This window comes from Nicotiana attenuata, unplaced genomic scaffold (genome assembly GCF_001879085.1).
Source record: "Nicotiana attenuata strain UT unplaced genomic scaffold, NIATTr2, whole genome shotgun sequence".
Taxonomy (NCBI): domain Eukaryota; kingdom Viridiplantae; phylum Streptophyta; class Magnoliopsida; order Solanales; family Solanaceae; genus Nicotiana; species Nicotiana attenuata.
The window spans coordinates 45,883-67,813 of NW_017672839.1; the positions used below are offsets into that span (position 1 = coordinate 45,883).

At 39.5% G+C, this 21,931-nt stretch overlaps 1 protein-coding gene and 1 long non-coding RNA gene across 6 annotated transcripts; one reads left to right on the forward strand and one right to left on the reverse strand.

The window, feature by feature from the left end:
- Nucleotides 1-1,122: 1,122 nt before the first annotated feature.
- LOC109214658 lies at nucleotides 1,123-2,932 on the reverse strand. The gene is made up of 5 exons (XM_019378596.1): nucleotides 2,522-2,932; nucleotides 2,275-2,395; nucleotides 2,156-2,160; nucleotides 1,806-2,017; nucleotides 1,123-1,543 (listed from the first exon to the last, which is right to left on the reverse strand). Exons 1-5 carry the CDS (start codon nucleotides 2,930-2,932, stop codon nucleotides 1,123-1,125), a joined length of 1,170 nt encoding a protein of 389 aa, XP_019234141.1.
- A 13,785-nt stretch (nucleotides 2,933-16,717) lies between these two features.
- On the forward strand, nucleotides 16,718-18,796 carry LOC109214661. Of its 5 annotated transcripts, none has more exons than XR_002066214.1 (5): nucleotides 16,718-16,805; nucleotides 17,012-17,605; nucleotides 18,017-18,211; nucleotides 18,280-18,404; nucleotides 18,472-18,796. It is a non-coding gene; the product is annotated as an uncharacterized LOC109214661 (long non-coding RNA). The 5 variants fall into 5 exon arrangements; XR_002066212.1 differs by having other exon boundaries at nucleotides 17,012-17,113; nucleotides 17,546-18,211; nucleotides 18,472-18,792; XR_002066213.1 differs by having other exon boundaries at nucleotides 17,012-17,113; nucleotides 17,561-18,211; nucleotides 18,472-18,791.
- The last annotated feature ends 3,135 nt before the right edge of the window (nucleotides 18,797-21,931 follow it).

Here is a 21,931-nt window from a genome sequence, read left to right on the forward strand (position 1 = left end):
CTCAAAGCTCCTGCAAGTTTGGCATACCACTGTCTGGATGCCTGCTTTAACCCATAAAGGGACTTCTTTAAGAGACAAACCTGGTTTGGTTTAGGTGGAAGAACACCTGTAGGGAATTTCATATAGACCTCTTCTTGCAATTCTCCATGTAAAAATGCATTATTAACATCAAGTTGTGACACCCTCCAACCTTTCTTCACAGCCACAGTCAAAAGGCACCTTATAGTGGTCAATTTGACCACTGGAGAGAAAGTTTCAAAATAGTCAATCCCTTCTCTTTGAATGTCCCCCCTCGCTACTAGCCTAGCTTTCAACCTTTCCACAATTCCATCTGAATGATGCTTTACCTTGTATACCCATTTACAAGGTAAAGCTTTCTTTCCTGGAGGCAAATCTACCACATCCCAAGTGTGGTTTAGTTGCAAAGCTATAATTTCTGCATCCATGGCAGCTTTCCATCCTGGGTGATTAAAAGCCTGTACATAGCTGCTAAGTTCAGAAATGGTAGATAGGGATTGAACCAAATGTTGATTAGAAGGGGATAAAGCTGCAAAAGAGAAAACATTAGGAATAGCAGGCTGATTGAAGAAAGAATCAGTGAGATTAGAAAGAATGATAGCATTGCACACAATAGTCTGTCAAATAGGCAGGCCTTTGAGAAATTCTGTCAGACTTTCTAATAGGTGGTGGAGGTGTGGGAATTACATTTCTGGATGTTGTGTGAGGGGGTGAGTAGGAAGGAATGTAAGATTCACTTGGGATTGGTGTGGGTTCAGCTTCAGAGTGAGGTGCAGAGTGTGGAACATTGGGTGAAACAGGGCTAGAACTAGATGTCCTAAGAGGTGTTGAATGAGTGTCTGAGAGAGGTGAATTTGGTGAGTGAGGAAGTTCTAGCTGTTGTGAAGAAGATTCATCTCTGGGAGCTGGAGAGTAGGTAGTGGGAGTTGGCATATCTGGTGCAAAAGTATGAGTAGTGGGATTAGAACATGATGGGAAATAGGTGGAGGAATGTGCTTGGTGAAAAGGAAAAAGATCCTCAAGAAATTTGATGTCCCTGGAGACAAATACCCTTTTTGTATCTATATCCATTACCTTGTATCCCTTTTGTCCTTGTGCATATCCTTAGAATACACAAGTCTTGGCTCTAGGTTCAAGTTTTCCTCTGTCCTGAGATAAGGTGGACACATAGCACAAACATCCAAAACTTCTTAGAACCTCATATGTTGGTTCTTTCCCCAGTAGAACTGCATATGGTGTTTTCCCTTTCAATACTTTTGAGGGGAACTTGTTTATCAGAAATGTTGCAGTTAAAACACATTCTCCCCAATATTGGAGAGGAACCTTGGATTGGAATAGTAATCCCCTAGCAATCTCCAGAAGATGTCTATGTTTCCTCTCAACTACCCCATTCTGTTGAGGTGTAGCTACACAAGAGGTTTCATGAAGGATCCCTTGTTCTTGAAAGAATCTGGATTCTTGTGTTCCCTTTCCTAATTCCCAAGCATTGTCTGATCTCACCCTTTTTACTTTCTTGTTGAACTGCCTTTCAACCATAGAAAGAAAAGACTTTAAAACTGGAAAAGCATTGCTTTTGGTACTCAATAAGAAAGTCCAGGTTGCCCTACTAAAATCATCAACTATGGTCAAAAAATAGTTGTATCCATTATATGTAGTAGTCTTAAAGGGACCCCAAGTATCTATGTTAATGAGGTCAAATGGAGATGTAGTTCTTACTAGGCTAATGGGAAAAGGAAGCCTAGTTTGCCTTAAATTTCTTCATTACTGAAAAGGGCAAATGCCCCAACCTTACATGCCATTGAGTTACATCTGAAACAGCATTTGCAAAAACTGAAACTCGAAATGAAACTTTACTAGGTACTATACTGGAATCACTTCCTTTTGGAATGGAAATTACATTCTGACTAAATAGAATTCTAGACTCTGAAGTTCTAGGCTGGAGTAGATATAATCCATCCCTTACTTCACCAAAAACTTGTCCCCTCCTCATTAAAGGGACCTGCAATAGACATTCACTAGAAGTAAGATTGATGATGCATTTGAATTGAGTGCATAACTTATGAACAGATAACAAGTTATACTTGAAAGATGGAACATAAAGAACTCTTTCTAGGATCATATCTGGCTGAATGCAAACCTGCCCTATGTGTGTGAAAAACAGTTGAAAAGAATTTGGCAAACTTATATGTAAAGGCAGAGGTAATGGTGTTAGAGTTGGGAAAGACTTGGAGTCAAAACACATATGTTCTGAGGCACCTGAATCAATTATCCAGGTTTTAGTATTAAAAACAGCAAGACATGTTCCTGAATATTTGAGAATAGTACCAGCAATAGCACTGGCACTAATTTCTGAGGTTGCATTTCCTGTACTCCCCACCTGCACCTATCTGACTATGTTTACCAGTTCAGATACCTGTTCCTTGCTGAAAAATTATGCCTGATTGTTAAGGTTTGCTTCATTGTTCTCACCAGACTGTCCATCACCCTACTGATCTGAAACTACAGCATTTGATTTTATTGTTGCTCCTTGAAAATTTCCACCCTTAGTGAATTGGAATTCATCAGGGAATCCTATAAGTCTGTAGCAATCAGCCCTTACATGTCCTATCTTTGAGCAATGGCTGCAAATAACATTTGGATTAAATTTAGATTTCTTTGTCTTAGACTTATATTGTGTGTTTCCTGGATTTTGCTGAGAACTCCAACCCTTTTGCATTTGGTTATTTTTCTGTGGAAATTTGTTCTGTGATCCTACCATAAAGGAAGCCCCATCAGTAGGATATTGTGGGCTCATATAGATCTCCCTTTGGCTCTCATCTTGTAGTAAGAGTGAGTTAGTTTGATCTACGCCAGGAATAGGACTGAGCATTAGAATGTTTCCCCTTGCTTGTGCATAAGCATCATTCAGTCCCATTAGGAATTGAATGACCCTTTGATCTTCCATGAACTTAGCTATCTTCTTTTTTCCATCACAGTTACATGCACAAGTGCACCCTAAGTGTGAGTTAAGTGAGTCTAGCTCATTCCATAGTCTCTTAAGAGTGGTGAAATATCCTGATATGTTGTTGTTTCCCTGAATTTTTTTTGGAATCTCCTTCTATAGATGGTATAGCTTTGCTCCACTACACTGCCCAAACCTGTGTTCCAGGCTGCTTGATCGCGGCCGTATCAACACTACACAATGGTAGTAAGAGTGGGTAGCAATAACTAATACCCGAATAGTGGATCGGGGTCGAATTTCCATAGGGAGCTTGGAATGGAGTTGTATTGCCGGATTAGTTTAGAAATGAGTTTGTACTTCTAATTGCACTCCTAACATTTTTGAGGGTTTTTATATTTAAAACTACTTGTGTAACCTAAGAATTAAAGTTAAATTATGCTAAGGAAATATTGCTAAGTTGTGCTTGATATGAGAAAAAGGCACTAGGGTTGTGACACTACCTAGGTGGCTAGCTAACGGTAGAAGCTACTAAGGGGAGATTGATAAATCTGGGTTTAGTGCTATAGCCATTACACAAGTGCACTCATTCTCACACCTCTCGGTAGAGAGAACAATTTTGCCCAATTGACTCTCTCGAGACCAATTACGTAGGCCAATTTGACCGGGCAACTAGGGCTCAAGTAGGGTAATTACTCTTTCGAGGTTTAACCCGTTAATTGGGACTACCATTCTCATGGGTCCATCCCAATTCCTTGTTGGGTTAACTTTTAGGGTCATAAGACTCTTTCTCTCAAGAAGAGTTAGACCCGCTAAGCTTGAATTCATGTTTGCAACCACAAATTCTAGATTGAAACACAAAATCAACCCAAATAACAAATACCCAATCTCAATCTCACCCTAGAATACAACACCCATTAACTAGCCACACTAGGGTTGGCCACAACCCTAGCTAATGGGTTTAGCTAGACATAATTAAAGAAGAAACAGTAGAAATAGATGATGAAATTTACATAATAATTGATTACTACTTAAAATCTATGATATTCAATTGGTCTTTGAATAACCCAGTCTCTCTAACCCCCTTGAAAAGAAGTAAATACTCAAATGAGTCAAGAAATGTGTGTCAAAATGAATCAAAAGAAGTGCTCAAGGGAAGATTGAACCCGCTTGAACAAAATCATGTCCGATCCTTGCCCAAAAGCCTTTACAATGACTCCACAAAAGCCCTATATGATCTTGAGTTGAACGAAACCTACATTAGTGGATACTTACATAAGGGGTCTTTCCTTTTGTCTTGTCTACATTAGAGCCACGGCTTCCACCCACTTTGAGACATAGTCCACCGCCACGAGAATGTAAGTATTACCACAGGAGCTCACGAATGGACCCATGAAATCGATGCCCCAAACATCAAAAATATCCACCTCGAGAATTGTATTGAGAGGCATCTCATCCTTCTTGGAAATACCGCCGGCTCTTTGACATGCATCACATCTCTTCACCAATTCACTAGCATCCTTGAACAGCGTCGGCCAATAGAAGCCGCAACTCAAAACTTTTGAGGCTGTCCTCACCCTCCCCCCCCCTCCCCGTGAGGGCCACCATAGGGAGAAGAGTGACAAGCCTCCAATATGCTCATTTCTTCACTTTCCGGTACACATCTTCTTATCACTCCATCCGTGCAAATGCTAAACAAATACGGATCATCCCAATAGAAATCCAAACTATCCCGCTTGAGTTTCTTCCTTTGGTTGGAAGAGAGCTCACACGGGACGTTACCAGTCACAATGAAGTTGGCGATGTCCGCGAACCATGGCATTTCACACATAGAAACGGAAAGAAGCTGCTCGTCAGGGAACCTATCATTAATCTCAATACCATCACTTGGTCTCCCATCTTCCTCTAATCGGGACAAATGGTCTGCAACTTGATTCTCGCTTCCCTTTCTATCCACAATCTCTAAATCAAATTCCTGAAGGAGTAGCACCCATCTCATCAATCTTGCTTTCGAATCCTTCTTAGTCATCAAATACCGGAGAGCTGATTGGTCCGTGTGTATGATCACCTTTGCTCCCATAAGGTAAGGTCGAAATTTCTCCATCGCGAACACAATAGCCAATAGCTCCTTTTCTGTCACTGTGTAGTTTCTCTGGGCCTCATTCATCGTCTTACTAGCATAATACACAGGATGGAACATTTTGTTGATCCTTTGGCCTAGCACCGCCCAACCGCTACATCACTTGCATCGCACATAAGTTCAAAAGGCAAATCCCAATTAGGTGCGGTGATTATAGGAGTTGTTGTCAACTTGTGTTTCAATAGCTCAAAAGACTCCATGCACTTCTCATCAAAGATAAACTTGACATCCTTCTCTAACAATTTGCAATGCGGGTTCACAATTTTTGAAAAATCTTTAATGAATCGCCGGTAGAACCCGGCATGACCAAGGAAACTCCTCACCCCTTTGACAGAAGTAGGGGGAGGGAGCCTTGAGATAACCTCTATTTTTGCCTTATCAACTTTAATTCCTTGCCTTGAGATTTTGTGACCCAATACAATTCCCTCTTGCACCATAAAGTGACATTTCTCCCAGTTGAGCACAAGGTTGGTTTCTTCACATCTTGCCAAAACCCTATCCAAGTTCACCAAACATTCTTCAAATGAATCTCCCACCACGCTGAAGTCGTCCATGAATACCTCCAAGATATCCTCCACCATGTCGGTGAAAATTGCCATCATACATCTTTGGAAGGTCGCTGGGGCATTACATAGTCCGAATGGCATTCTCGAGAAAGCGAACGTGCCATAAGGACATGTAAAGGTTGTCTTCTCCTGATCCTCCGGGGCAATGAGAATTTGATTATACCCCGAGTAGCCATCTAGAAAATAATAAAAGGCCCGGCCCGCAAGACGATCGAGCATTTGGTCCAAGAATGGTAGTGGGAAATGATCTTTTCTTGTCACCTTATTCAGCTTTCTATAGTCCATACCTGAGGTGTGGAGGAAGTGGTTTCAACTCCAACACCGGTGGCTCCTCAATTGATGGCTTGGTTGGCGGAGTTTTGCGATTCTCAAGATCCAAAGATAGTTTCCTAGGCTCATATGAATATGAACCCATTCCATGCAATGCATTCACACACTCCACTCTACCGGCATCATCATTGGCATCCATGTTAAGAAGCACGGCTTCAAGAGGATCTTCAACATTAATCAAGGCACTTGTGTCATCCACTATCACCGCCGTGACAATGTCCACAAATGAACACACCTCCGTACTATTGGGTTGCCTCATGGACTTGCACACATGAAATACCACCTTCTCATCACCCACACGGAATGTTAACTCCCCTGCGTCCACATCAACCAATGCCTTCCCCCTAGCTAGGAAGGTCTTCCAAGAATAATAGGCACTTCGAAATCCACTTCGCAATCCAATATGACAAAGTCGGCCGGCAATATAAATTTGTCCACCCGGACAAGCACATCGTCGATTATACCTAAAGGCCTCTTCATCGACCGGTCCGCCATTTGAAGTCTCATTGAGGTTGGCCTAGGTTGCCCAATTCCCAAAGTCTTGAAGACTGAGTACGCAACAGATTAATGCTAGCCCCCAAGTCACATAGGGCCTTAGCAAAGTCCGCACTCCCGATAGTGCAAGGAATAGTGAAATCTCCAGGGTCTTCTAGCTTCGGGGCCATAGAATGCACAATCGCACTAACTTGGTGCATCATCTTTATTGTTTCACACTCCATAGAACGCTTCTTGGTGACTAAATCCTTCATAAATTTTGTGTAACCAGGCATTTGTTCAAGTGCCTCCACTAAAGGAACATTTATTGTGAGGCTCTTCATCATGTCTATGAATTTCTTGAACTGATTGTCGTTCTTTTGCTTTGCTAACCGCTGAGGATATAGTGGAGGTGGTCTAGGCAAGGGTGCCTTGGCCTTGGGCACCGTCGGCTTGGGTATATCAATAATGTGTTCCCTAGACGGGTTCACGGTATCTTGAGTCTCTACCCCGGCCTCATCATCAATATCAATCCGCACATCATTTGTCACTATTGGTTCAACCACATTGTCAACATTCAAAGGTGCATCATCATCATGCATCTCAATTTCATCATTCACAACTTGATTCTCAACCGAGGCATGCACATCACTGCCTCTTCCACTCCTAGTTGTAACCGCCATCACATGATTGTTACCCCCCTTCGGGTTCACTACCGTATCACTTGGTAGCGCACATTTTGGTCGGGTATTTAAATCTTGAGAGATTTGTCCTATTTGCACCTCTAGGTTCCGGATAGACGTGTTATGTGAAGCCAATTGTGCGTCAGAATCTTGGTTCTTTTTCATCATCTGCTCGAACATCATCTCTATCCGTCCCATATCACTTCCAGAAGAACTAGGCCCTTGTGAATGAAAGGGGGGTGGATTGTTTGGTTGTTGGAACATGGGGGGACTTTGAAAGCCTTTCCCCCTACCACCATTATTCCACCCTCCTTGATTGCTATTGTTGTTGTTCCAATTGTTGTTGTTCGAGTTCAAATTGAATTGGTTATTACCTTGATTACCCCAATTGTTGTTCTGATTGTTATTGTTCCAATTGTTACCACCTTGTTGTTGATTATTGTTATTCTAATTGCCGCCTCCTTGTTGATTGCCCCAATTTCCTTGGGGGCGCCATTGTTGATTCCCTTGAATTCTTCTATTTCCTTGGTAGTTATTGACATATTGGAATTCCTCACTTTGATCATCAAAACATTCGTTCGAATAACCACCACCATCATTGTTGTTGTCAAACTGCTCACCATTACCTTGAGGTTGTTGTTGCCCTCTTTGCCTCCTTTTTAGCATAGAAACATTCTCCATTGCATTGACTTGGCGCGGGTTTTGTACTTGTTGCAATTGCGCCTTCGCCAACTGATTCATTATTGTTGTAAGTTCGGCAATATCTTGGCCATGGTCACTCAATTCCTTGTGCAAATGGATGACCGTGGGGTCACCTTGGGGTACATTCGCTCGGCTTTGCCATGCCGAAGAGGTGTCAGCCATTTCATCAAGCACGTCACATGCCTCTTGGTAAGAAAGTTTCATACAATTCCCACCGGCCAATTGGTTCACAATGCACTGATTCGTGGTGTTGATGCCCCTATAGAAAGTCTGCTGGATCATCGCCTCAGTCATGTCGTTGTTAGGGCACTCCTTCACCATTGTTCTATATCGCTCCCAGATCTCATGCAATGGCTCCGTTGGCATTTGCTTGAAAGCTAGAATCTCGTCCCGAAGAGCCGCCATATGACTTGGAGAAAAGAACTTGGCAATAAATTTGTCCGCCAATTCATCCCATGTGGTGATAGAATGATTTGGTAACCTTTCTAACGAGTCCAACGCTTTGCCCCGAAGAGAAAACGAGAAAAGCCTCAATCGCAACGCATCCTCTGTCACGTTTGTTTGTTTGCTGCCCCAGAAAGTATCTACGAACCCCTTCAAGTGCTTGTATGCATTTTGGTCAGAGGCGCCCGTAAAATATCCCCTTTGCTCGAGCAAGATCAACATGACATTTGTGATTTGAAAGTTCCCCGCCCGGATTCGGGGAGGAACGATGGCACTCGCATACCCTTGATTAGGAAGAACTCTTGGGACCGCTCTTGGCGGTGGCGGAGGAGGGTCTGGAATATGATTGTTGCCATTTGCATGGGCCGGACGGCCTCGACATGGAACTTGAGGTGGTATAACCTCGTCGGGCTCAAGATCCTCTACCTCCTCCCCCGCGTTCTCGTTGCCAAGAGGGTCGTTTGCATTGAGAGCCATAGTACCTGAATGATTGACACAACATATTTAGTAAACAAGAAGGAAAGAGAAGCAAAACACAAAACTAACTAAACCGATAGTCAACACCGTGAGCTCCCCGGCAACGGCGCCAAAAAGTTGATCGCGGCCGTCTCCACACTACACAATGGTAGTAAGAGTGGGTAGCAATAACTAATACCCGAATAGTGGATCGGGGTCGAATTTCCACAGGGAGCTTGGAATGGATTTGTATTGCCGGTTTAGTTTAGAAATGCGTTTGTACTTCTAATTGCACTCCTAACATTTTTGAGGGTTTTTATATTTAAAACTACTTTTGTAACCTAAGAATTAAAGCTAAATTATGCTAAGGAAATATTGCTAAGTTGTGCTTGATATGAGAAAAAGGCACTAGGGTTGTGACACTACCTAGGTGGCTAGCTAACGGGTAGAAGCTACTAAGGGGAGATTGATAAATTTGGGTTTAGTGCTATAGCCGTTACACAAGTGCACTCATTCTCACACCTCTCGGTAGAGAGAACGATTTTGCCCAATTGACTCTCTCGAAACCAATTAGGTAGGCCAATTAGACCGGGAAACTAGGGCTCAAGTAGGGTAATTACTCTTTCGAGGTTTAACCCGTTAATTGGGACTACCATTCTCATGGGTCCATCCCAATTCCTTGTTGGGTTAACTTTTAGGGTCATAAGACTCTCTCTCTCTCTCAAGAAGAGTTAGACCCGCTAAGCTTGAATTCATGTTTGGAACCACAAATTCTAGATTGAAACACAAAATCAACCCAAATAACAAATACCCAATCTCAATCTCACCCTAGAATACAACACCCATTAACTACCCACACTAGGGTTGAGCCACAACCCTAGCTAATGGGTTTAGCTAGACATAATTAAAGAAGAAACAGTAGAAATAGATGATGAAATGAACATAATAATTGATTACTACTTAAAATCTATGATATTCAAGAGTAAAATTGCCAAATTAGGCTACAAAGTACTTCTCACGAGCGCAGCTCTCGTCCAGTAGTTAAAATCTGACCTAAAAATGTCAAAAAGATCTATTTATACCGAGCTAGAAAATCTGGACAAAAATGCCCCTGCGGGGTAGGCGCGGACCGCGCAAAAAGGGAGCGCGACCGCATTGGCTCTTGGACTCTTTGAACTCTGTTCTCTGAAGTTGGGACCGCAGACCGCGCAGAAATGGAGCGCAGCGGCGTTTCAGGACGGGCGCGGACCGCGTACAAAGGGCGCGCGGCCGCGTGGCAGTACTTTGGCAAAAACACCATCTCTCTAAATCTCATCTACGCGGACCGCGTAAAAAGGAGCACGGACCGCGCAGATTGCCCTTTGAATGACCCAGTCTCTGAATCTCCTAGCGCGGCCGCGTGGCAAATCAGTGCGGTCCGCGCTAGGTCTTCTTGTTCCCCACTTCAATTGGTCTTTGACACTTGGCAGGTTTCACTCCGTTTTGAGCCGATCTTTGACATTTGTCATCTTGTCGCTCAAACCTGCAATCAAGCGCAACTTGTAAGGATTTTGGGGTTATTTTGTGGCAATTCATAACAAAAGCAATAGCAAGTAGGGGTATAATCATGCTACAATTCTAACTTATCACTGCTCTAATGCTCCTTAGTTGTTCTTGAGTAAATGACACTGTCACCTATTTTCTTGGTCAAAGAGTTGAGCAACCAAGAGGTGACCATGTCATTGCACCTACTCCACAATGGATAATCTTTGTCATCCACTGGTGGCTCGGCACAAGATCCATTGATGAAGCCAAGTTTGTTCTTGGTAGAGATTGCAATAAGGACGGATCTCTTCCATCTTGGGAATCCTCTCCTGTCACGACCCGGATTTTCCACCCTCGGGAGTCGTGATGGCGCCTACTAATATGAGCTAGGCAAGCCAATCATTTGAACAAATTAACCTTTTACCCATTTTATATTCTTTAACAATTACGAAGATATAACATTTAACAGCGGAATTTAACATAAGCGGAAGAAAAATAATAAGTTATCTGAGCATGAATATCTACTACAACTGTTCGAGTCTCGACTACCCAGAACTGGTGTCATAGTTTCACAGACGGTCTAAGAATACTACACATAAAGGTCTGAAAGAAATAAATTCAACACTGTCTCTGGAAATACATGAAAGAAACAGGAAAGTAGATGAAAGGAGACGCTAGGGCCCACGAACGCCTGCAGGACTACCTCGGGTCGCCTGAAGAATAAGATCCAGCAATCTCACTGCGGTCCGAAATCTACAACACTGGGGTCTGCACAAAATAGTACAGAGGTAGTGACGAGGCGAAGTAGTAACGAGGCTAGGACCAGACCACCAAATAAACCTGTGCAGTTGTATAATATACAGCGAAAAGTAAAGCAGAAATAAAAAAATAAGGATGGGAGGGGGAAACATGCTTCGGGAAGTAACAGATAAAGCAGAATCTCAAGAGAATTATCAGGAAACCAAAATTCAACTTCTAACAAGGATAAGGAAAACAAAGGCAGATTTCACTCTCGGTTCACAACTTGTTGCAGGCGTGCAACCCGGTCCCATTTCTCATATCTCGTGGTAGGCGTACCTCCCGCTCCCATTTCATTAAATCTCGTGGTAGGCGTACCACCCGCTCCCATTTCATTATATCAACAGTTCTTTCAAATGAAGTTTACTCTAACAAACGCAATAATTAATACGAATTCATAAGACAACAAGTACACAATAATTATGATTCACTGAGGAAAACAAATAACGACAAGTAGCAATAAATTATGGACTTTAAGGAGCAATTGGGCAATTTAATATTAAGTATGCTAAAATGTCAAGTAGCAATTAAGTCACATAAACATGTAGCAATTATAACATAAATTCAAGGCATATTGTTGCGCAAGGATACCTTGATCCAATAATAACAAGTAACACAATAAAGGAAAATATCAACATAAAGAATCGCAGTAATAGTGGAAGAAGACAATTAATGCACTTGAACTGATAACAACAAGAAATCATAACAAATGGCAATAAGTGCACGGCATCACCTTTCGTGCTTTAACACTCTCTCACCAAAATAATACACGGCATCACCCTTCGTGCTTTACACTCTTCCTCACCCAAGCAACAATTACAAAGCAATTAGGGCAAGGGAATCAATGACATCACCATAAAGTCAAGTAACAACAGAAAATCAGTAAATTAAACGTAAAGAACAACACAACTCAATTATCATCAAGAGTCAGGGAAATCAAGGACAAGTGCACGGCATCACCCTTCGTGCTTTTACTCTCGTCCTCACCAAGCAATGATATAATAAAAACGTTCACGGCATCACCCTTCGTGCTTTTACTCTCTTTCCTTACCAAAGCAATTATATGATAAAATGTGCACGGCATTACCCTTCGTGCTTTTACTCTCTTTCCTCACAATAACAAACAATGCACGGCATCACCCTTCGTGCTTTAACACTCTTCCTCATCCAAATAATAATCACAAACAAGGGGCAAGGGAATAAACAAAATAATAATAGAAATCCCGACAAGGGAACACAATTAACCAATTAAATCCCGGCAAGGGTACAACATTAACAATCTCAACATCCCGGCAAGGGAGATAATTTATTAACTCTTTCTCTTTCTTTCACTTTTATTTCATAACTCACTTTACCACTTGAGCCAATGCTCCAAAGGGTTCAATCATCTCATATACTTTCACAATTAATAATATAACTCGAGCCAATGCTCCATGATGTTCAAAGGTCTCAATTCCTTCCACAAACTTTTCACAACAACTAGAAGTCATCACCAAAGCATGAAGAATACAATGAAATTAAGATATTCACAATATAAGGACTCATGGTCATGCTAGACACCAACGTATAGATACTCGTCACCATGCCTATACGTCGTACACGACAAATACCACATAGCAAATAGGACTCAACTCCTAGTCCCTCAAGCTAAGGTTAGACCAAACACTTACCTCGATGCCTTGAACATAATTGAAGTCTCAATTATAGCTTTACCCCTTGATTCCACCGCCAATTCGTTCGTATCTAATCACAAATTACCTAATTACATCAATAAACGCTAAATGAATCAACCCCAATGCATGAAAATGAGTTTTCCAAAGTTTTACCCAAAAGTCAAAAATCGCCCCCGGGCCCACGTGGTCAAAACCCGAGGTTCGAACTAAAACCCGATTACCCATTCCCCCACGAACTCAAATACATAATTTGTTTTGAAATCGGACCTCAAATTGAGGTCCAAATCCCCAATTTTTGAGAAACCTAGGTTCTACCCAAAACACTCAATTTCCCCCATTAAAATCTTTGATTTTAAGTTGAAATCATGTTAAAAGATGTTAATGATTGAAGGAAATGAGTAAAAACTAACTTACAATCAATTTGGAAGAAGACTTGTTCTTGAAAAATCGCCCAAAGGAGTTTGTGTTTGAAAAAGATGTGAAAAATGACTTAAAATCGGCTAAGTATAGAAAAATGCAGGTCTCAATTATGGGAAATGCGAACAGGGGTTCGCAATTGCGAACCCCAACCTCTGCAGATATGGGAATTGCGAAACTATGTTCGCATTTGCGAACTCTTAGGTTTACGCATTTGCGAACAAATAGTCGCATTTGCGACTTCAAGCCATCCCGGCGTACATCGCATTTGCGAAGGGCGTCCTCGCATTTGCGATATAGAGGTATTCAGCGGGCGTCGCATTTGCGACATAGACTTCGCATTTGCGAAGGAAGTTGCCCAGGTCACCTCTCGCTTTTCCGATAGGAGGCTCGCAATTGCGATCTCGCATTTGCGAGAAAGGCTTCGCAATGCAGGTCTGAAACACCAGCAAATTTTTTAAAGTTAAAAAATGCACCCGTGGCCTATCCAGAACTCACCCGAGCCCTCGGGGCTCCAAATCAAATCTACAAACAACCTCAAAAATATCCTACGGACTTACCCGCGCGATCAAATCGCCAAAATAGCATCATAAACATCGGATTAAACCTCAAAATCCATGAATTCTTTCAAACTTCATAAAACATCAAATTTTCCAATTTAGGTCCGAATCACGTCAAATGATATGCGTTTTTCATCAAATTTTACAGGAACATCTTAAATCATATATAAAATCTGTACCGGGCGCCGGAACCAAAATACGGGGCCGATACTAACATGTTCTAATCAAATTTCATTTCAAATTTCCTTAAACAATTTCAGAAAATAATTTCTTTCAAAAATTTATTTCTCGGGCTTGGGACCTCGAAATTCGATTCTGGGCATATGCCCAAGTCCCATATTTTTCTACGGACCCTCCGGGACCGTCAAATCACGGGTCCGGGTCCATTTACCCAAAATATTGACCAAGGTCAAATTAATTCATTTTTATAGATCAAAACTTATCATTTTTCACACAGTTTCTCATTTAAGCTTTCCGGCTACGCGTCCGGACTGCGCACGCAAATCGAAGCGACTCTAAATGAGGTTTTGAAGGCCTCGGAGACACAGAATTCAATTAAAAATAGATGATGACCCTTTGGGTCGTCACATCTCCCATCGAAAGGTGAGCTCACAAGGCCCATTCCTGGAGTATCAAAGAGTGTAAGTGATAAGGGTGATTGGAGTCATTGGTCACTCCACTGCTTTTGGATCCAGAGATAGAGATATATGTTGTTGCTTCTGTACCAGTCATGATTGAATCCACAGATGGATAAGAGAAGGAAAATTTGATAAAAAGTTGAGCTGATTTCCTAATGGATCGAGCTAAATCTGCTCTGATACCATGAAAGAAAAGGCAGAAATTGTGAAAATTTTCTGTATGTATTTTTATTCACTGTAGCTTGTCTTTTATACAAATCTATGTATAGATACAAAAGAATGTAAATAAAATATTCCTATACACTTGTACTATTTCCTATTGGCTAAAATCTAACTAACTAACAGAAATATTCTTTACAATGTGTGATTCACGTGTAAACAATTCTAGACCGTTCTCATCTGAAAATGAGAAATATCAAATTGGATGGCTGTGATTGATTCCTCTCTTATCAAATCAACATCCCAAATGAAGTTAGATGAATTAGCATCAATGCTAATGATTTGGACACGTGTCTCTCTTCAAATAAGATTAGTGTCTCATATATCTTCAGACATAAGCTCAAACAAAACCATGGAGAGTCCGAAATTTCTTTTCACTTCTTCTCCTCTCTTACTTCTTCTTCTCTCTTGTTTCTTCATTATTCTGTGAAGCATCCGTTGAATCAACATAGGGGTTCTTATCTTCAACAATAAGTATGCCAACTTGAAACCAACAAAAGAAAGGGGAAAAAACTACTAACACAATACAACATTCTAAATTACTTGGTAAAACAAAAAAAATATTTGATCATTGACGTGCAAAAAAGTTACAATTGAAGTCATCCCAAACTTTATACAAGATTATTAAGGTGATGCCTTGTGGTATCTTTTCTAACCTATCCAAAAATATAAAACAGTTGAACCCATTTCTCTAATTTCACCTCTGATTAAAATCACCTTTAGAGTTGGACAAAAAAGTATGAATAGTAAATTATTATTTCATAAACTAAAACATCTGTATATGGCGTATTTCCTTATTAATTCTTGCTGGAAGGGGGTTCAAACCGAACTGGAAAGCTGTACCAAACCAAAAAGTTAAATCAAACCAATTAAAAAACTCGATTATGTTTCGTTTAATTTGGTTTGGTATTGAGTAAAGAGAACTCGAACCAAACCGATACAAAATATATTATTTTTATATACATTTTTAAGATTTTATATAAAATTTTCTTTAAAAAATGCCTAGAAATATTTGCGATCCTCTCATGGTTAATATTTAATAGAACTATGAAGTGCATTCATTTTTATTTACTTTAAATAATGGTTTGTATCACTTTCTTATCAGGTGTTGTTGAAATGCATCAATCATCTCTTTGTTTTTTATATTCATATGTCAAGATTTCTTATATCCTTTTAAAAAATTTATGGTATTTCAATAATTTAAAATTAAATAGAACATATCAATATTTAGGTATCAAATTGATTTTAATATTTAATTATTAAATTCGTTTAAACTTGAAAGCGTACATCAACAAAAAATGTTGTTAGACGACTATGAAAATAACAATCACGTGTTACTAAAAACATTCTCCCTTAAGAATATTTTAATAGATCATACGTTTGTCGATNTGGTGATAATATTTTAATAGATCATACGTTTGTCGATTTTTTTAATTTTTACTGAACATATATTCATTCATCAAAATTTTATCTATAACTTTAACAAAGTAAGAATGAAATAATATTCATGTAATAAAAAGAAACCAAAAAACCCGTAAAATTCGACAAAACTGAACCAATCCAAACCGATATAGTTGTTTTGGTTTGGTTTTGATAAAAATCGAACTATCACTAACAAAAAATGCTATTTTCGGACTACAGATTCCGATTACCAAATAGTAGTCATAATTTTTCGACTATAGTAGTCGGAAAAGTATAATTTATTTTTTTTATTTTTTTTAAATTGTAGGCGACTGCTATTTCGATTGTAGTAGTCGTAAAATTTTGCGCAAAATACCGCGAAAAAAATAAAAAGAAATTTTCGACTACAGTAGTCGGAAAAATATAAAATAATTTTCCCACAATTTTAATTAAAAAATCGACTAAAGCTGCTGCCCACTGTAATCGAAAAATAAACGAATTGTTATTCTCCTTGCTTATGAAATTGTACTTCCAATGGTTTTAACTTTGCGAGGAATATTGCTTTTTGAGCTTAATTTGCATACACTGACAATGCAAAACAAGACACATTAGGTGTTACAATAAGGGGGAATAAGAGAAGTAAAACTATTTAAAGAAAATGAGTGTTATGGTCCCATTTCAGAAATATATAGGAATGAAAGTTTACCGAGACTTTAGGTGAACGGATGAAGCAATAAATCTGATTCCAAGCAATCATTTCAATCTCCATGTTCCATTTCCATAGCTGCGACGGGCCTCCAATCCTCCAACCCAATTCTTTTTAGGTATTTATTCAAAAAGTTTATGTTTTATGCACTAATTTTACTTTTTCTTGATTACCAACTCATACGCATTACTCCTATAAACTTTAGATTGTTTCTTTCATGTAATAACTTCTATTTTAAAATGTTGATATGAAATTTACCTACATATTTATTTGGTGTCACTTTTTATTCTACGTTCACTCGTACAAGTCATCTTGATTTTGTAGAAGACTGAAAGAGTGCAAAGGTTGATAATTAAAGAAAGTTGGCATTGCTGGTTTATCCTCCATTTCGACTTTTATTTTTTGGTTTCGTCCTTGCTGCGACAGGTATATATATATTGTTGAATTTTTCATAGTACTAAGTGCACTTTCTCCGAATATTATTATTGTTGCAAATTTAACTAGTCAATTGGACATGTGAGACTTCTCTTGTTGAATTTTGATTCCGCTATAAACTAGTAGATCTGCTTTTGAATGTAATCAATCTAATTTTTGTTGTGAAATCTAATATTTATAGAGTCATTCGTAGTTAAATGTTGAAGGTATTACAATCATTCAAAGTAGGAACCTTTAGAAGAATATCTCAATAGTTTTTTCTTGACAAGTATATGAATTCTTGACTAGATTTTCCAGGAAAAGTCTTTTCTTCTATTTTAGAAACATATGACACCATCTAGTCAGTTTTCATTGCTGAAGCGTGAGCATTTCCAGGATGCCTAATATGTTCCTTCATTTTTCCTCTTTGACATTTCGCAAAAGTTCATTTGATTGCAGTGCAAAGCTATCCGCATAGGGAAGAAGATTTGTAAGGGGGAAAAAGTAAGTTTCAGTCATCCTGTGTGTTTTTGTCTTCCTTACTTCTGCTTTTGTCAATGGATTCTTGAATTGTCATCACGAATAAATAGTTATTTCTTATACATCTGATATGTTGAAGATTTGCTTTATGTTTTTTACAATGGTTATAGTGCGTAGATGATATCTGGGGTAGCGATCGTCTACGCCGTAAGGGTAAGGGGACTTAATTAAAATCTCCAACTACTGGTCACTTTCCTCCACATATGGGGCCTCCTCCTACTTTTCCTCCTCAGTCAACTTCGTTGCCACCTTTATTTTTTATGCCCCACCTGGGCCTGTCCATATTTCCGTATCTTCAGTTGGCACGAAATCTGGCTCTAACCTTAATTTTATTCCCACACCAAATGTAACTTCTTCTCCCGGTTTTCATATTAGTCAAAAAGATAGCTCTTCAGCACTGCCTACTTCATCAACTCCAGTATCTCCGACATCAAGCACACCTAGAGACTCTACAACATCACCATCCATTGGTAGTGCTACACCAGTAGCTTCTCGGGGTCGACGTGGTAAAGAGACTCTACAATATGATGCATATAGTAGGCTGATTATCGTTCCGGATGAGCAAGATGGGTAAGTAATTTTTATATTGATATTTATTCTCTTGAATATACATTTTACATATGTTAATTTTAATGCAGGTTTTTCCTGTATTTACTGCCCCGCATATGGTTACAGAGTCTATGAAGCCACTTTACGATGAAGCTTGGGGTAGATGGAAAGACATCCATATCATACCAGAGATAGAATGTGGAATCAGTTTAGGGTACGTATAAACCTTATTTTTAAATTATATATCCAATTTCACTCTACTTTATTTAATTATTTTTCAGACTAAGTGTGTGTGGGAGAAACGATATGACAATGAAATAAAATATGTCTTCGAGAAGAAAGCAAAAAAGTTGATTACAAGTTCATTGTATGAAGCTCGAGTAAGGAAGGAGCAGCCTGGTTGGATAAGAGATGATGTGTGGAATTGTTTTTTAGCAATATGGGATCGAGTTGAATTTAAGACGAAGAGCGAACAAGAAAAGAAAGCCCGAGCCTCTCAAAAGGGTGGTGTGTGTGTGTGTGTATATATATATATATATATATATATATATATATATATATATATATATATATATGTTCAGACTTTGTTATATTAGTGTTGATATGTATTAGCTACTCAGACTTGATATTGAATATTTAGACTTTAACTAATGTTTTGGTTTGATATTATGGGATTTGAATGTTTGTTTGTTGAAGTTGGAATTGGTTGGTTTGATTATTAGATTGTTTAGATGGAATTGGTTGTGTAGTTGAAATTGATTGGTTGAGTTGGTCGTTTAGTTGGAATTGGTTGTTTATAATATTTGCATTTCACAGGTGGCGTGCTAATAATGGCAGCATTATGTCAAATTTCAACCCAATTTTTCAACTACTGTAGTCGAAAATGTGCCCAGCATAATAATTTTTTGACTACAGTAGTCGGAATAATAATTATTATTTGTATAATATCCCCACTACAGAAGTCGGAAATAATTTTTAAATTAAATAATAGTTTTTTTATTTTCCGACTACTTCAGTCGGAAAATAGCTGCCTTTTTAAATTTTGGCGGAAAATATTTTACGACTACAGCAGTCGGAAATTTCCGACTACAGTAGTCGGAAAATATTTTCCGACCTATCTTTTTCCGACTACTCTAAATCAGTCAGAAAGTAGTCGGAATATGTACTTTTCCGACTACTTTCCGACTATTTTGGTAGTCAGAAAATAGCGAATTTCTAGAACTATAAGTGCATTTAATAGAACTGTGAAGTGCATTCATTTTTATTTACTTTAAATAATGGTTTGTATCACTTTCTTATCAAGTGTTATTGAAATGCATCAATCATGTGACGACCCAAAGGGTCATCGCCTATTTTCTTACACATTCTATGCTTCCGAGGCCTTGAAAACCTCATTTATAGTCGTCTCATTTTGCGTGCGCAGTCCGGGCGCGTAGCCGGAAAGCTTAAATATTAAATTCTGTGAAATATGCTAAATTTTGGTGTTAAAATGAATAAATTTGACTTCGGTCAATATTTTGGGTAAATGGACCCGGACCCGTAATTTGACGGTCCCGGAGGGTCCGTAGGAAAATATGGGACTTGGGCGTATGCCCGGAATCGAATTCCGAGGTCCCAAGCCCGAGAAATAAATTTTTGAGTAAAAATTATTTTCTGCAAATATTTAAGGAAATTGGAAATGTAATTTGATTAGAACGTGATGGTATCAGGCCCGTAATTTGGTTCCGGCGCCCGGTACAGGTCTTATATATGGTTTAAGCACTTCCTGTAAAGTTCGGTTGAAAACGGACGTCGTTTGACGTGTTTCGGACTTAAAATGGAAAGTTTGATGTTTTATGAAATTTGGAAGAAATCATGGATTTTGAGGCTTAATTTGTTGTTTATGATGTTATATTAGCGATTTGATCGCACGAATAAGTCCGTAGGATATTTTTGAGGTTGTGTGTATGTTTGGTTTGGAGCCCCGAGGGTTCGGGTGAGTTTTGGATAGGCCACGGATGCATTTTTAAACTTTGAGAAAAATCTAGCATTTCAGTTCTGCAATCTTCGCATTTGCGAAGAAGGTCTCGCAAATGCGAGCTTGCAAATGCGAGCCTGTGATCGCAAATGCGAGAAGGGGGAATCCTGCATTGGGTCGCAAATGTGACCATCTGGTTCGCAAATGCGATGTTGAGCTAGTCGCAAATGCGACATTTTGGCTCGCAAATGCGAAGCCTGGTATTTCGCAAATGCGACATCATTGTCGCAAATGCGATGCCCTCATTTTTGTTCAGTGTTCGCAAATGCGAACCAAACTTCGCAATTCCCATAACAGGTCGAACCCCAGTTCGCATTTTCCACATCTGCAACCTGCATTTTTCATACTTAGTCGATTTTAAGACACTTTTCACCCCATTTTCAAAACACAACTCCTTTGGGCGATTTTTCAAGAACCAACCTTCTTCCAAATCATTTGTAAGTTGATTTTTACTCGTTTCTTTCAATCATTAACATCATTTAACATGTTTTCAACTTGAAATCAAAGATTTTTATGGGAGAAATTGGGGGTTTTGGGTAGAACCTAGGTTTTTCTAAAATTGGGGATTTGGACCTCAATTTGAGGTCCGATTTCAAAACAAATCACATATTTGGGTTCATGGGGGAATGGGGTAGCCGGGTTTTGGTTCCAACCTCGGGTTTTGACCACGTGGGCCCGGGGGCGATTTTGGAATTTTTGGGAAAAACTTTGGAAAATTCATTTTTATGCATTCAAATTGATTCATATAGTGTTTATTAATGTAATTAAGTAATTTGTGATTAGATACGAGCGAATTGGTGGCGGAATCGAGGGGTAAAGCCATAATTGAGACTTGAGTTGAATTCAAAGCATCGAGGTAAGTGTTCGGTTTAACCTTAGCTTGAGGGATTAGGAGTTGAGTCATATTTGTTATGTGTTTCCTGTGGAGTATGGCGTATAGGCATGGTGACGAGTATCTATATGCCGGTGTCGAGCATGACCGTGAGTCTTAAATTGACATTTATTGCGTTCTCGAATGATACTACGGATGAAACAGTGAATAGACTTGTGTTGTTGAGCAAGGTTTAGCTTATTTTTTGTGAAAGTTGATTTTGAGTTAGAAATGGTGATAATAGAAATGCTAAATTCGAATTGAGATTGGTTATAGCTGGTTCTCCCTTGCCGGGATGAGTATACTTGTACTGTTGAGTTCCCTTGCCGGGATATAGTATTTTATGATTGATCCTCTATCGAGGTTTGTGGTTATGATTATGATAAGCTTTGCATATTTGGAACGGGTTGCGCGCCGCAACATAATCTATAGTGGATCGGGTTGCACGCCGCAACATAAATTTGATTGGATCGGGTTGCACGCCGCAACGGGTATATGTTATAAATATTGGATCGGGTTGCGCGCCGCAACAATTATAGTTAAACATATGGATCGGGTTGCACGACACAACAGTTGTAGTTAAAGTACAGATCGGGTTGCGCGCCGCAATAGTAGTGCTATCATATGGTTTTAGATATTGTACTGTTCCTTCAGGTGTTATTCAATTTCTGCTAAGTTGAACTGTTTCCCCGAGGCATGTACCCCCTCCCTTATAACTGCTCATTACTTGTTTATTTTCTGCAATATATTATATAACTGCACAGATTTGTCTGGAGTCTGGTACTAGCCCCGTCACTACCTCGCCGGGGTTAGGCCAGACACTTACCAGCACATGGGGTCGGTTGTGATGATG

Bases quoted from the DNA above. Each gene is read 5' to 3' on its own strand.
- LOC109214658 (XM_019378596.1), bottom strand. From the start codon at position 2,932: ATGGGACTGAATGATGCTTATGCACAAGCAAGGGGAAACATTCTAATG. The intron at 2,396-2,521 runs GTAGTTTCAGAT...AGATAGGTGCAG, and splicing joins CAACAATAAAATCAAATGCT to GTGGGGAGTACAGGAAATGC. The intron at 1,544-1,805 runs GTTGGGGCATTT...TATGGTTGAAAG, and splicing joins GTAACTCAATGGCATGTAAG to GCAGTTCAACAAGAAAGTAA.